Raw genomic sequence first — 16,305 nt, 5'->3', positions numbered from 1 at the left:
GCAAAGTAAATTTATCAAATATAAATACAAACACGTACTGTTTAATAAATAACCAAAATGGAATGAAAAGTTAGCAGTTTGTATTTTTATTGCTTTATGTGAATATGTAGGGAAAAAGCGAGAGAGAATTGTACACCAATGGCAAAGAAATGGTAGGCTAAGTATTTACCAGGATTATACTCCCTACATTCCTGCTCATAATAAGGAGTCGAAGGCATCTTGCTTAAGGATCTTTCTTCGATGTAAATCTAAAAGTTGACTTTTCAGATTACGTACATAATCTTCTGGGCAGAAATGCGCACTGCAGATTCTAGCATTAGCATGATTCACGTTAGTGTTCCCACACGAATCCAAAGCTCGGTGACCGAAGAATCCTTTTGAAAAACGTATATAACGTATATATTATGTTCAACGTACTTGGAAGATGTATCTTGTGCTGAACTAAAATAAATAATAATAACAAGTGGTGTGCGGTATCTAGAAAAGTCGGGACCGGAAAGAAAAATTCCGTCCCTATCCCGACTACAGCAAATGACTTCCCTACTTTTCTGGATCCCGAGCAGTCGGGAAATACCGAATGGTCATTTTAAAACGGTATTAATTCATGACGTTTTCTGCATTACAAGTGTCTGGAACTTATCGGAAATTGTTAGTTTTCATTCCAGAAATGCAAAGAAAATCACTTAAGGTGAAAATGAGAATTTGAGATTTCCCGACTAGTCGAGAAATTGCGAATATTTCCCGTCCAGAATGTCGGGATTTTAAAAAAATTCCCGTTCCGATCAATAATATTCTGTCCCACATAACAATAAATAACTATCTATATTTATTTTCAATTTGTCTGAAGCCACAAAATGTAAATGGGTGGAAATGCTCATTTGTGTACTCGATTTCGTGTGTTCAGTTTCTGGCATGGTTTCCTATCTGCATAGTGCAACACTAGCGCATAAATTTGGAATTCATTTCATGGATAAATTCACGTCTTACCGTCGTTTCGTCATCACGAGTAAACAACGGATTGGCCCAACCTATACTTCTAATAACCTTGATCCATAGTACGATGATTATAACGGCTAATGAAGTCCGTTTTTGGCTTCGAGTCTAGTGGTTGATTTCAACATCAATATTATATGTTCATCTTGTAAAGGTATTTTTTTATATGAATTTAAATTTACGTATATCGTTTAAGTCTGCAACAAACGAAATTGAAATGAAAGTGTCTCCAAAAACATGAAAGAGAAGTTGGTGTCGTTCTATTAAACAAAACACTTGCGTTTGATAATAGCTGTATGTGCTTCAGTGTCAATAATGTAATTTCTCTGTAAGCATTACAAATTTCAATGAATTTGATGTTTCTCTGTAAGCATTACAAATTACAATGAATTTGATGTTTCTCAAATTCGAACTCAAGATTGTCATAGCAAAAGTAAACCTGTCTGTACCCAATGCTGTTATTAACAGAAGTAAAATTATTGTGTATGCTTTTGCTGTTAGTAAATTTCCATCCTGTTCAGACTGCAAAATGTGCTACGAAGTATAACAACACGATTGTAACTTTTTATTGTCCGACGAAATCAGATAAAGATACTGCTGTATATTGTTGTACAAGAGGCTTTGATCAAGGATACTGCTGTAGTTTCTATCCAAGCCACAAACCAAAGAGAAGCGTGCAAGAAAAAATTCTTCCATTTCCTGTTATTCTGTGCCTCGTGATCCTTGGAGTAGTGATATTTGTGTTCTTTTGTTCAGCAATCATCTTTAGACTTTTCCCTTATTATGTCACCTGTGTTAACAGAGGTTACAACCCACCTGCAACAACTCGGACATCTCGATCAGTAAGATCAATTGAGACTTTTATATCGATGCAACATCCACAAGATGTGTTGCCATACTCATCCCAACCTTCTTCATCAATGCAATTTTCTAGCGAACCCCCACCTCCTTATTCTAGTGAACATCGTTCACAAATCGTTGTACGCCAAAATTACACGTGAAACAATCGAAAGAAAGAAATGGAAGTGATTTTGTAGCAGCATATTTGTGACACTGTTTACTGAAATAAAATAAGTTTTACAAAACTGAATTAAGTTAAGTACATCATAATTTCATCAGCAGTGTTAACTGGCAAGATTAAGTACAGCCTGCGTCGCACAGAAAACGCTTCTAAATACGTATATGAAAATGGCAATATGATATCAATACCTCACAAGAAGACAGAGAATCCTAACCGAAATTTCCCTCGTACAGTCAAAAGCAGAAGTGGGTTAATTATGTTAAAGAAACTAAGCAGTTTCCTTGTCATTATTTTTGAATCATTTTATCATTTAATTAATTCGTAAAATATGTGTTCGTGTAGACAAGTTTGCCAGCTTGTGCGAATTTCTACATCCAGAAAACGATTTCAGAGAAAATATATTTTCTATTGCTAATTGCAACGCGTTATTGCTTGTGACTGTACTACTTAGTGTAAAAGGTAAAGTGCTCCCCTGTGCTTTGAACCACTCCATGAAGACGTATAGGGGGTGTGGAGTTAGGGCCCCACACTTTCTCGATCACGGCCGAAGGTGGGTGTGATGTGATCAGCACCACGCCCCTGGCCGCCTTCACCCCCCAGAGTTTCCTCCAGGTACCCACTTTATACGACGCTGGGTGGGCGCCGGAGCCGCTTGAACAGGTGGAAGAAATCCCGGTTTTAATGTGGGAATTAAATTTATTTTCCTTTTGGATGGATCCGGATGTTCGTACACAAGAATAATAATATAAGAACACTAAAAACTAAACTTCGTGGCACAAAAGCCTTTCAGAGCCAAAGTCTGCTAAGCTAATTTTCGTTGGGTAAAAAGTAGTTAGTGAATCGAGTAGAGTCCCATTGCCACTGATAGCTGACTTTCTAGACCGGAGGCTGTTTTATTATTATTATTATTATTATTGTAGCAGCTCGCCGATTGTACTCATCATGCTCGAAACTGAAACAACTCATCACAGCAAAGACAAGAGTTGTAATCATTCGGCATCTCGGAAGTGCACCGTAATAATGACAAGTATCATTCCGGAGCTTTCAATGTTACACTTCTTGTATGTGTCAAATAAAAGCACAAAACGATACTTTCGCCATGAAGAAGTTTACATCAAACAGTATTAAATATTACTATTAGTATTGTTATGGTGGATATTAAATAATTCTTGGCAGGAAACAAATATTATCTTTGTTGTCAGGAATACTTGGGTTTGGTGAGAGATGGGGGAATCCCTTGCATCGTTCTCTTCTACTATTATTCACATTCTCACCTTTATAAACATAGAATCCTTTCTCTTTTTAGAAATTATTAATTAATAATTAATTAAACCCCCGGCCGGTTCAAATCCGGGAACTTTTCTAACCTTGGGAGCGTCCCCGGCGCCCACCCAGCGTCGAATGACATGGGTACCTGGGGGAAACCCTGGGGGGTAAAGGCGGTCAGGGGCGTGATTATGATCACATCACCCTCACTCACGACCGGATCAAGAAAGTGTGGGGCGTTACCCCCACACTCCCTATATGCCTTCATGGCGTGGTGCTAAGCACAGGGGAGCACTTTACCTTTTTTTGTTTAAAAAAAAAATCTCTTAAACATACTGTAGTTTCCCATTGTGTCTGGAAGGGTCTGGATTTATCCATGAGTGCGAATTTTTAGAAGTAAGTATTGGAAGTGATCACACTGTGCACTATATAAAATCATCAATAATATGAGTTAACGTTTAATTTTGTAATAAAAGAAGATTACAAAAACACACCTTTTACAATTCAAGCCTTTCATAACATTTCCCCGTTCAATTCAGTGTTAAAGAAATAACCGATATCTCCTTACCAATTGGAAATTATGAATCCTAAAGGGCCATAAGTTTATGTATTTTTGAAGTATCTCCAGTAAACATTTAAATAGTGTGTGTGAAATAGTGTTTAGATTGAACTTCTGAACAGAAGTAATGTGATTTCCATATGAAGTGGACATATCGTGTATTTATTACAAAATTATACGTTAACTCACATTATTCATAATTCTATGTAGTGCAATAAATCGGCACGTTTTTATTCAAATATATATATATATATATATACACATATATAAGTATTTCCTGTAGGATATAGCAAAATATACAATTAAATGTGTTTTTTAATGCAAAACAAGCGCATATTTCGGCTTTCCCTCCATATTTGCATGCATAGGTTCTCCGAAAGGAATTACTGGGGTGAGACTTAATTTTCTTGAAGATAATTGGTCCACATAATTATTTGGCTAAAGTTTCCTACCTGCAATGGTATTCAATATGCCTTTACAGGAGCTGAACACTTGCTTTAAAATTCTCTGGGTGCGCCTTTTTTGCGATTTAAAGTGTAGATTTGAATCAGCCACTCATTGTGAATATATCTCTACATACGTAGTGTTCGAATGTGAATGTGTTGTGTTGTAATAATTGTAAATACTAAATTTTGATGAAAGTGCACTTTTTCAAAGAAGACAATTATATAACGTCACGTAAGATCCATTATTTTCTGAATTATAATACTATAGTAATTTTTAGAGTTTTGCGATTAATTTCTCAAATGTGTGTTTACTTACATTCAATTGTCCTTAGAAAGCCTTAATTGGAAGGAAGACACTCCAGAACGTTCGTTCTGCGCAAATTTATGAGGTCCTTCATCACAGGACAATTCCCGGAGAAAATAGTGTTCCACTGGCTAACCTGGTATACGTATTCCACCTCAAGTTAGCCACAAGTTCAGACAGGAGAATGTGGAAGATTGTCTGCTTGGTGGTAATTGTTTCATAATATCTCTTTTGGTTTAGTGTTTCAGACTTTCTCCTTAGGCCTAATTTTAATTTCAAGTTACACCCAGACAAAAGCATGTTATAATAAGTCATAAATCGTTATTTATAGGTACAATGATCGCTGAATGTGTATTTAAGGTTGCAGGTGTGTTTTATTTCATTGACTATTTTATTTATAAGTTATTTCATTAAAAAATACTACTAAGTAACCCTTAATCAGTGTTTGCGTTTTCAAACTTTTGTCATCTATAAGTATTTAAAGAAGCTTTACTTGTCACATCTGATGCTTCGAAGTACATTTCCAAACCAAAATATATATTTTCCGTAGAACTAATTTCATGCTTATGTTAAAGTAAAATAGACAAAGGACTCGGCAGATTCTTTAGTGTTCGGGAATTTCAGTGTGGTATAGATTGTAGGCGCTCGTGAAATGGCCCAACTACAATGTTTTGGAGTTCTGAAGTATGTTCTTTGAGTTCATATTTTTCATATTTTGCGTGTCTTTTCAGCCGCTTTTGGTTAATCGTGGGAGAGTGGATGAATGGGCTTTAGATGAAATCGATCAAGAGACAACAAAAGAACACCCATGCCCAGGTTCGGAAATTCGAACCGAAAACTTTGGGCGACGAGATCGTGAATCAACAACATTTTTTTAAAAAAATATTTTATTTTTTACGTCGCTCCTCTATCCTTAAGTTAATCGGATCATTAAGATGAAAGATATAGACGTGAAATAAATGATGTGACGAACCTTCATCTTACTAAGGATTGAACCTTGGACTCCTGGCAAACTTCTGTAATTGACTTCGAATTTCTGTATTGACTAAATTTAATGTTATTGTTTCGCAATTCTCGGGATGAGATGGTGAATTGTCCTCCCCGTCATTCCTCTTAATCGATGAATGTATTCACACACACACAGACAGAATTCAAAGAAGTAGATTTCACTATTTACTCGGAGCATGAACATCATTGTATACTGGGCCTCCCCGATGGCATCGCTATCACCTGGTTATCAAGGGGCCTTAGATGTTCGGTTCGGGTCCCTCTTTAAACTATAGGTCCTGTCCTGATTAGCCTATCTGAGCATAAATTGGACTTTAAGCAAACTTCTGACTATATGTTATCACAATATTTCAGTGTAATGGAATACATCATATTCAAGTAGCCATGTACGCATTACAGGTTCTTCAAGCGATTTGTGTGCACGTGCAGTATGTGGGAACACGACCAGAAGGAGCTTCTCGGAAGAGCAGCCATGGCGTGGACTATTGTGATATTTGTCCAGATCATGTTCTGTGTGAAGATGCTCAGGTAATTATTACTTTGAATATCTGGTTTCGGTTCATGAGTAAGGATTTCTGACTTAATTTTTCTCGTAATTCTGTATAATTATAAAAGTTAAATATACATTTGACTGCTGCTTAGAACTTCAGACCCAAAATAAAACCACTGACTGCTGTACCCAAAAATAATATTGTTAAAAGCTTCCACGTTCAAAAAAAAATAGTTTCGACTTCCTAACGTTTTATTACTTTAAGCTAGGCCGAAGTTAACAAAAACACATTCGAACGTAGAAATTTTCATTGTATATCTGTGCATTTTTAAAATTGATACTAAGTCCACCTTAAATACATTACTTATTCATCATCAGTGGCGTGCCCAAGGGTTGGGAGTTGACGGGTGTCATAACCTCCACATTTGAAAAAGGCAGGAAAAGATGGCAAAATGAGGGCTGACTTGTTTAAAAAACAGAAGGAAAAAAACAACATTTACGTAACCCCTCCTTTCCAAAATTCTGGGCGCGCCACTGTTCATCATACTGGACTTAAATGTGGTTAAGCATTGTTAAGTATTTGCGATAGATTCTATGGTAAGTTGCACGGGTACTATTCTTCACTGACAATGTAGCTTGCATTGATAAGATCGAAATGATTGAGTGCACATTCAAAATAATTGAAGGGGTCGGGTGTAAAACATGGTAAGTGACATTTTGGTCATTTTGGAGTTAACAATGTGCATCGTGTAGTCCATCGTAAATGGAGTCGAATCGTATTCGAAGTGTTTCGTTTCGTCAACAGATGGCAGAGCTAGACTTGTTGAAAGTTATAGTATCTACCTAGGGTTACCAGACGTCCGGATTTTCCTGGACATGTCCTACATTTTAGCCTTATATTCGGCGTCCGGGAGGAATTTGAAAAATATCATAAATGTCCTACATTTTGAGCGTCACATAATATTAATTAGGAAAATACGTAACAGAAAAAGTCATGCAAATTACAAGTCTATGGACTGCGCTTCTACATTTCCCTTACAGCGATCTGGTAACCCTATATCTACAAGTTGTTTCATGTAAAGTATGGTAAGTAGCAAAGATGGCGGCGAAACGGCTGTTACTGAATTGCAACGTGTCTCAGAAAGTTCGCGAGTATTGAGGCAACAGCAAAGATGAGAAGGAGTTAGAAAGTGTATATGATTCCCATAATGACCCGGAATATGTACCACCGACTAAGAATGAGGAGAATGAAGAGGGTGCCAGTCAAAAATGCGACTAAAAACTGTGCATGGCCACGTACATCCTATTTCATGTAAAACGTGGTATCTACTGTAACCATAGATACCATTGTTTACATGCAGCAGTGCTCATAATGGCAGTTTCGAATTAAATATTACTCTCGTATCTGGATGTGAACTGCGATCTAGTAGAGAAGCATATACTTTTCTTCTATTAGATATAAATAACTATAGTCACATAGAAATTCGTTTGATTTTTAATTGGGCATGCGCATTTAAGGCTGCTTTAAGATACCATGCCTTACGAGCAACGTCAAAATTGTATTACAATTAAGGAATATGTAATTTGATCTGAATCATATCAATTATTTGGAACAGTTTAATTTTTTGTAAAATATTTATTTCATAAATCTGTAATGCGCATTATAAAAGTTATAATATTTTTATGGTGCACCTAATAACGTATTTGTAATTTAATTAACTTTCGTCTTTATGATATGTGTGACTTCGATGACAGCAAATTATTTTATTATTGATATTGCAAATATGTCTTCTTCTTCTTCTTGGTTCGAAATTATAACTATTTTAATCCATAAGAGCTAAATATCATTGAAAACTATTAAGAACTTAAGCTCTATGTACATTTGAAATCATTCTTTACAAACATGTCAAGTAAAGAAAAATACAACAGAAAGTTACAAGGTCATAATTGTGTCTTCATTGATTTGCTTTATTTTACTTCGCGTCTTGTGTCACTTTTGGCTTATTTGCGAAGATTGAGATGAGTGATGATATGATGAAACTGATGAATAAGCACTCAAAAACATCCATGCCCAGGCCGGGATTCGACCCCGGGACCCCTGACGTCGTAGCACGATTTCCTAACCACTCCGCCACGGGGGCCGGTAATTTTTATCTTGAAGATAGATATTTAAACTAGGGATGGCCTTTTCGTAAAAAATGTTTTTTCGATTCTCGAAAATAGAATTCTTCGATTTTTCATTTTTCGAAAAAAAAATAGTTTTTCGAAAAAAAATCTCTTTTTTGAAAAAAACGTTTTTAGTTTTTCGAAAAGAAAATTGTATTTCGTTTTTAAAAAAGAAACAGTTTTTTCCAAAAAAAAATTCGTTTTTCGAAAAGAAATACGTTGTTACTCGTTTATCCAAAAAAAATCGTTTTTCGTCTTTCGAAAAAAAGATCGTTTTTCGAAAGAACATCGTTTTTTTAAAAAAATGTTTTTCGAAAAAAATTGGTTTTTCGAATAAAAATAGTTTTTCGTTTTTAGAAAAAAATCGTTTTTCAAAAATAAAATTTCGTTTTTCGAAGAAAAAAATTTCGTACTTCCACTTTCATTTTCGAAAGAAATAATTTTTAGATTTTCACTTTTTCGAAAAAAATGGGACATCTCTAGTTTATCTATAAATTGCTTATTGAATCACAAAAATCTAATATTGCCATTGAATGTAATTTGGATAGTCTATGTAACAGCTTTGTATCAAGAGTGGCTTGTGAATCGCATTCTGCTTGGCATGCTGAGGTAATGAATAGAGCCTCTGTGTATGTGAAGTAGATATGTGAAGCTGAAAAGCCGCTCATATATAAACATTATTTTACGGATATTGATCTTCGTTTAATCACAAGCATTCAGAACTTATTTTTTTAAATACTAACGTAATAAAATGATGAAATCTACTTTTCTAATGGTGTTCATTTCAGTTATAGACATAGGAAAGCAAAAACTTGTTACAACGAGTAGCTCAGGTTATTGTTTATTGAATAAAATTATTATTATAAAGGCTTTCATTTTTGTGTTACAAATTGCTATAAAAATTCTAATGTCAAAATATTATTATTGAACTGACATCACAAGTTAGCTTGAATAAAGCAGTATCTGATCACTCATTTTGATAATATCGTTACATGTAAAGCATGGTAACTACAACAATCCCTTGAACAACCCTCAAACAAATCGCATGTAGCACCACCGAAAAATATAATTCGGATGAAATATCATGTTTGTATGATAGTAAACATACAAGTGAATTGCTGTAAATATTTTAGAATTATTTTTTAATTTGTAAATCAGATTTTTTTGAAACATCAACTTTCAATATCTCGAAACATGTTTTACACCCGAGCCCTTCAATTGTTAATATTTATTCTCTTCACTTCGTTTCATTTCAGACTTGTCTTAATTGTTACAACATTGTAATTGATGATATTTCCTATATTGACGTCAGTTACATTGTCTATCTCCACAACCGCTTACGGAATACTGTAGCATTGGGGAAATACAACGACAGTGTGGAAGTTTTACCTTCAGCTACACGCATGTGGGAAATGGTAAGTCATTATCTGAGTACTGAATGATGTGTCATATGTGGGTTGGCGAAATATTGCCATGGGTTCAGTCAAGAATTTATGTGAAGCACGTCAGGTTTTTGACATACAATAATATCACATTGTAATCCAAAAGAGATCAAGTGTTTCCGAAAGAAAATAGAAGTGAATTTGGTTAGGGTCAGAATTCGATTTTCAATGGGAGAAATTTGCCTTGAGCAACCACAGATACCCGACTTTATGAAGGTACAGTAAATTAGAAAAACTTATTTTATGTTTGATAGTCTACTTTATTTGATATTTTGTTTCATAGATTCTGTGTCCATTAAACTACTTCTGCCTTACATTTCTTTATTTCCTTTGTCATTACTAACCTCAATTTGGGTTAAGGGAAGGCATTCGGTTTTAGTGAACTTCGGAAGTAGTGAAAAAAATTCGGAATCTGTATAGGTTCGTTATACGCGAAGGTGACTGTATTATATAAATTTACATATTCACAAATCTAGGGTGTTCGGTTAAAGTCACAAACTGTGATTTTCTGTTTGTTTTCATTTAAGTCACATTGAATCAATTAATGAAAGTATTATAAGTGTAATTTTATATTGGACATGTCTAAAGATTCCAAACACTGAAGATCCAGCATGTACATGTCTGTAATGTTTGCGATTAAAATAATTAACATAAACAACTGTCTGCTATAAAATTGCATTTATTTATTTTTATTTTTTTACTTAAGTGCTTATTGCAGAACAGTCTAGAAATGTAATCGAAGGAGCAGCAAGGATTTTTCGCAATGAACTTTAATATTGTAAAGTTTATTTCTCCAACAGCAGTGGGACATACAGCTTGCAACATTTGCTCAGGTGTGGGTGAGCCATTGTTCATACAGCACGGATGGCTGCCGAAATACGAGTAAGTTGGTCTTTCAATCATAGAACCAAATACTTAGATTTTCTATTAAGCTAACTGTTTAATAAAGTTTCACTGTAAACAAAGGCTCTTTCTGCTCATTTTTGAAAGTTTTTCTCAGTGATGAGCGGTGATCTCGGCACTTCAGGTAGAGTGAGATTACTTTCGTAACATCTCTGGCTGTTTTTCATTGGCAGCTTTGGAGCGAGTCATAAGTGCCTGAGCAGCCAATCAACAAACGAGCCGCTGACGTCATCTCTACCCAGCACCTATCGCTATCCCTGTTGCTCGCGCTCTGGACTGTTGGTAGGCTCACTAACTGGACTCGCGTGGCCAGCTGGAGTTGTTATGAAAATAATCTGACTCTAGCAACTGATTGTGGTCAATTTTTTAAAGCATGGCGCATCCCCTCTCCTTTCAATGTAAGTGGTAATGTGAAAACAATAAATACGTGCAAAAATGTCTTGGATTCAAATTCAGCGTACAGCATGAATGTTTGTTTATCATTCTCATGACTTGGTTAGATATCGCGATTAAATTACGAAAACCAGAAAATTGATGTGGAATGGTAAAAATGAAAATTAGTACAGCGAGAAAACTGATTAGAGGTTTTGTCTAGTTTGCACAGTAATGTTTATTTTGGTCCTTGCATACTTTTCATTAGAACATTATTTCACTGCAGATTAAGTGTAATAATCCCACATCCTCAACCAGACCACACGTATTTCCGATTGTTATGCCAGGGTGGCTACTCGCCGGGAATTCCTTTGAATTCCGGGAATTCTGCTTGAATTATTGGCTCCAGGAATTATGCGTGAATTCTGCTTATATTTTTCTCCGTAGACGTGAAAATTGCAACTTTTATTAATCCAAATCCGATTGAATTTATACATATTGATAAATGCCCTGAGGCGAGATTTTCACAGTTGAATTTTTATTTTTATCGAGGAAGGAAAATAATGTTTGAAAAATATAACAGAATTCTCTCGATCTGTTTACTTTGTTACTGTCCTTTGTAGAGCGATCTGACAGACGGAAGATTACTATATTTGTGTGTGCATATCAGTGGCAGAACCACAGTCGGGCAGATGCATTGCCCCCCTCCCCCCTCCCACGTTGAATGGAAATCAATTCTAATTAGGGCAAAGGGGCAAACATTGATGGCCAAGGGCACCTGCAGAGTGCACAGAGGGGCAATTATCCCCTTCCATTTCAAATTTTATGCAAATAAAAATACGTTTCATAAATTTTTCTCGCTCGCAATACCTGCTTTTCGTAGTCTCGTCAAGTCCAGAGCCATAGTACAGCACCTTGATGAACGTAGTGTGGAAAACGACCCAAGAAACTGTTTCCCGAGACAATGACAACATAGATGGCAGTGGGATCCGTACAGGTGCTAATTTTGTTATAAAAGTATGAAAAGCCATAGCTAGGGAGCAGCGGGAGTTGGCCCTGGCCACCAAACAATCTAAATGATAAAAGTTGTAAAAGAGAGAATGCCATGGCGCCTCGTGAAATTATTTGCGCCCTATTAAATCAATACTGTTTTCAGTTTGCAAAAAAATCGATTAAATTTTTTCTTGTTCGCTTCACTCGCGGTATGATTGTTTTCTGTAATGCATTGTAAATTACCAGAGAGAGAAATAAGACTTCTCTTAATGGATTTTGTCTTAAATGCATGAACAATTGTTGGAAGGAGAAGGAGCGTGCACATTTGAGAGACAATTTATATAATTTTTGCTGTTGGTTTGTTATGAGGTGGATGAATTGATTATGTAATAAATATAAATAATAGACCTCATATATTAAACTTGGAATACGTACACAATTTTGTGTTGGCATGTATTTTCTTATTTTACTCCATTTTGAATATGTGTAAAACATATGTTGTACATGAAAGTTATGCATGTTATATGTACAAGAAGAAGAATATTCGGAATGCATTTATCATACATTTTCTGCCATTCAAAAATACAGTTGTGTACTTGTTTTTCATTATTAATGAATGTGAAATTGAACGTTCTTTTAAAAAAATGTTCAAAATCGTTGTTCCAACACAACTGCTTTAACATCGACTTCTACCCCATTTTGTGTAATTTACGAGGGTGATAACGTCTTTGACACTAACATAACTACTACCAATAATAATAATTGCCATAATAATGTCATTATTATTATTATTATTTGGTTGCGCCTCTGGTGCATGTGTGTGACTGTTGAGAGGCGGTAATACCCAACGTTGAAATAGAGAAAACATCTGCTTGTGGCCTTGAATTTCTTGAAAATTTGCCTTGAGAACCGGGAATTATACTTGAATTTTATCATGGTCCTAGAGTGGCCACCCTGTATGCCTATCAAAATATATTGATTAGTTCTCGTCCCTACGATCAAGATATTAATAGACATTTAAAGATATTATTACCAGATAAACGAGAAAGAGAGAGCTTTTAGTTTATATGTTATAATTACTAATTTCCAGTAATTTATCCGCCTCCGTACGCAAAATGCATAATTTCCCCATTTCAAAATTTGGGGTGTAAATGTAGTAATTACTCCCTAAGCCCCGCGGCGGAGTTGTTCGCACAGCGTGCTACTAAGCCAGGGATCCCAGATTCAAATCCCGGCCTGGACATGAGTGTTCATTGCGAGTGTCTTTTCATCATTTTCATATTGAGTATAAGAAAAATCGGGAAGGAGATTTTTGACAATGCTTCAGCCGACTTTCGTGGCAAAGTGGTCAGCGTACAACCCTACGAAGCCAGAATTCCCGAGTCCGAGCCCTGGGCAAGCCATGGATGCAGTAGCGCAGGAACGATTTTCATTTGGGGGTCGTATACTTTTCTGATGCAGATATATAACTTATAAGTCAGTAGACTACTGCTTTAGATATACCCCCTCACCTTTACAAAAAGGGGCATTAGGCAGCAGCATGATTTCCTGAAACTGAACTATATTCCATCTCTCACATTCACTTTAAACAATTTTCATCTCCTCAAAATGGTTTCCAAGAGCACCCACACATGAAGTGAACTAACTTAGAGTATCACAATGTACAAAAATAGGTTTATAGTGATTTGAATTTTTTTGGGAAAGGAAGGTAATGTTTGTAAATAATATAAACGCTGTTGAGCTATTAGAAAATAGGTTCTTTTTACAGCAGCACCTTGAGTCTTTCAAATTATTTTAGGGGGTACAGGGGGTACAACTCGGATCCACAGTGTAGGGGGATACTGTACCCCCTTCAAAAATTTGGGGATATAATGTACCCCTGTACTCCCCCTTCCTCTGTTCCTGCGCCACTGCATGGAAGTATCATTGTGCTTGTGACACTATCCATTTCAAAAAAACATTATTCATCGTTATCGTCGTTATTAACCCAAGAGGTAGAAAAGTGACGTTAAAGAACCGAAACAGACAATGGTTTCACCATCACAATACATATATGTATCCTGTTCTGGTTATAAGACAATACTCGATCGCAAATCACTCATCAACTCTATAACATTTTTCAAAGAAGCACGAGATTAATCATATATCTATATTTCTTGTTATTTCAGACCTTTTCAACGTTTCTCAGATTGTACTTGTTCTTGACAACACGACAAAAGAATCTGCAATATCTTGGCGAATGTACATAGAGCACTGGGAAAAGCAACTGAAGTATTTCACAGAAGACATGATTACTTCATATACGTAAGCAGCCTTCTTTCATAATCTAAATATATTTGTGCATTCATATGAAAGCATAATCAGTGAATCTACAAACATTAGTTTACAAGCATGTCTCCTTTTCTGTTTTAAAAAATGCTAATTTGCTTCGTAGCATGGGCAACTTTTCGGGTCTTGTGATCCAAAATGAAATTATTTCGATTCGACAAACAAAATTTTCTATGCTTGTGATAAAAGGCTCTACAGGAGACAGGGACACCATTATAAGACGACCATTAGGCTTAACCATATAATTGTTAAAATATCGTCGCGATTAACCTAAATGCACAGAAGCGACTTAAATTAACAAAATAGAAATAGAAAAGTTGAAACGAGACAACTTCTGTATTCAGAAGTTCTAGATAAATCTATTATTATTATTATTATTATTATTATTATCATCTCCTTTCTCGCTCAGGATACATGTTGATATATTTTCACTCTCCCTCCCTTCCTCCCCCCACCACCTGCTCTAGGAATGCAATATTCAAGCTAGGAGGTTGAACCCTAGGGCGCCGTGCACAGAGGGCGCCATTCAAAGTTGCTTAAAAAAAGGCAACAAAGTTGCCACAAAGAATATGTGACCGAGAAATTTACAGTTGTCTTTTTTTAAACACTTTTGAATAATTATAATTTACAATTTTTCTACTGAAAACATACTGTATACTTTATTATTTACTTTAATTAATATTCTTTTCCTCTTTTACTTGTAGGCTTATACGTCACATTGCAGGAATTTTCTGTTTCCCACAGTAGTAGCAAATAGTACATTTTTAAATATGTTCTTCAGATACGAAGACATAACTGTATTCTTAAATGTGCTAAACAGTGAAAAGTCTTTTTAAATCAGAAATGCAAACTATTAATCTTTAAATATAACCTATATTATTTTTAATGTTTTTCTTTGTTTTCTCATTTAAAAACGTGTGAGATGTAATATCACAAATCATGGCTTAAGAAGAAATTATCGAAGACGCACATAAAATGTCGGTGCATGGTAGAGGAAGGGGGTGGGGGGGGGCAGACCACAATCGTGCTTAGGGCACCAAAAGATCCAGCTACGGAGCTGTCTGGAACTAGGCAGAGAGTCTCTGACACTATAGAAGGTATGCGTCGTTCTCGGTCTCGTCTCGATAAATCTGGCCTCGCATCTCTCTAAGTCTCGATATTTGAAATGCCGTCTCGATCTCAATGGTATCTAGTGCCCGCCTAAAACAATATCCTGCGTATATCTTTTGATGCAGATTTTTCATCTGTTTTCTAGGCCGGGTGAATATGAAGAAATATCTCAAATACTCTGGCACAATACGACTTACGTTGGATGTGGCTTCATACGAGACAACCGCACCATGAGGAACATGACGATTGATTTCCTCGTCTGCAATTACGCACCTGCGGGACTCATCGAAGGCCAAGCGATATACGAGATAGGAGAGCCACGTTGTAATTGTCCCATCAACATTGGTTGCAAGCTGGTCACATCAGGATTGTGCTCGGGCGGAGTGCCTATTTCATTAAATCCAACCATCGCTTCTGTTCTATTTCAGATCTATTTTCTAACGTGAACTCTACAAATAGGAAGATAATTTTCTATCCATCTGGCGAAAACATTTCTTAGGAATAGTCGTGAGAGCTTGCTTGGGACATGACTTAAGCGGGAATTATATTGTGAACTATTAAATCCTACTATCTTAAAGTCTATTGATTTCAGTATCAACTATTTGCTGTCATTTTTCAATGATGCAAAACTAACGCTTAGTGGAGTCGTATTTATTGTAATTATATTATATACGAACGTTTACATGTGTTTTATTTATACTTTTGCCACATATTATCAGGTTTTGGCAATAGTTTGGCTATAAACAAAAAAGTAATGCTATAAGTTGCCATGTTAAAAGTTTATTCGCCGGTAACATTTAGAATTTATTTTCCTCTTATAATTATTAAAGAAATGTGACCTACGGATAATTAATTTGATTACATTTTTATCGAACAGAGTTCCAACTTAATGTAATTTGTTAAA

At 35.7% G+C, this 16,305-nt stretch overlaps 1 protein-coding gene across 1 annotated transcript; it reads left to right on the top strand.

The window, feature by feature from the left end:
• Positions 1-1,002: 1,002 nt before the first annotated feature.
• On the top strand, positions 1,003-16,081 carry LOC145989395 (venom allergen 5-like). The gene is made up of 7 exons (XM_083124738.1): positions 1,003-1,147; positions 4,618-4,797; positions 5,997-6,125; positions 9,510-9,668; positions 10,496-10,577; positions 14,132-14,267; positions 15,547-16,081. The coding sequence occupies exons 2-7, from the start codon at positions 4,774-4,776 to the stop codon at positions 15,845-15,847; spliced, it is 831 nt and encodes a 276-aa protein (XP_082980864.1). The 5' UTR covers positions 1,003-1,147; positions 4,618-4,773; the 3' UTR covers positions 15,848-16,081.
• The last annotated feature ends 224 nt before the right edge of the window (positions 16,082-16,305 follow it).

This window comes from Lepisma saccharinum, chromosome 6, assembly GCF_977018435.1.
Source record: "Lepisma saccharinum chromosome 6, izLepSacc3.1, whole genome shotgun sequence".
Taxonomy (NCBI): Eukaryota; Metazoa; Arthropoda; class Insecta; order Zygentoma; family Lepismatidae; genus Lepisma; species Lepisma saccharinum.
The sequence above is the reverse complement of the archived record's forward strand: the minus strand, read 5'-3'. Positions and strand labels throughout refer to the sequence as shown.

Bases quoted from the DNA above. Each gene is read 5' to 3' on its own strand.
- LOC145989395 (XM_083124738.1), top strand. From the start codon at position 4,774: ATGTGGAAGATTGTCTGCTTGGTG. The intron at 4,798-5,996 runs GTAATTGTTTCA...TACGCATTACAG, and splicing joins GGAAGATTGTCTGCTTGGTG to GTTCTTCAAGCGATTTGTGT. The intron at 10,578-14,131 runs GTAAGTTGGTCT...TTGTTATTTCAG, and splicing joins GGATGGCTGCCGAAATACGA to ACCTTTTCAACGTTTCTCAG.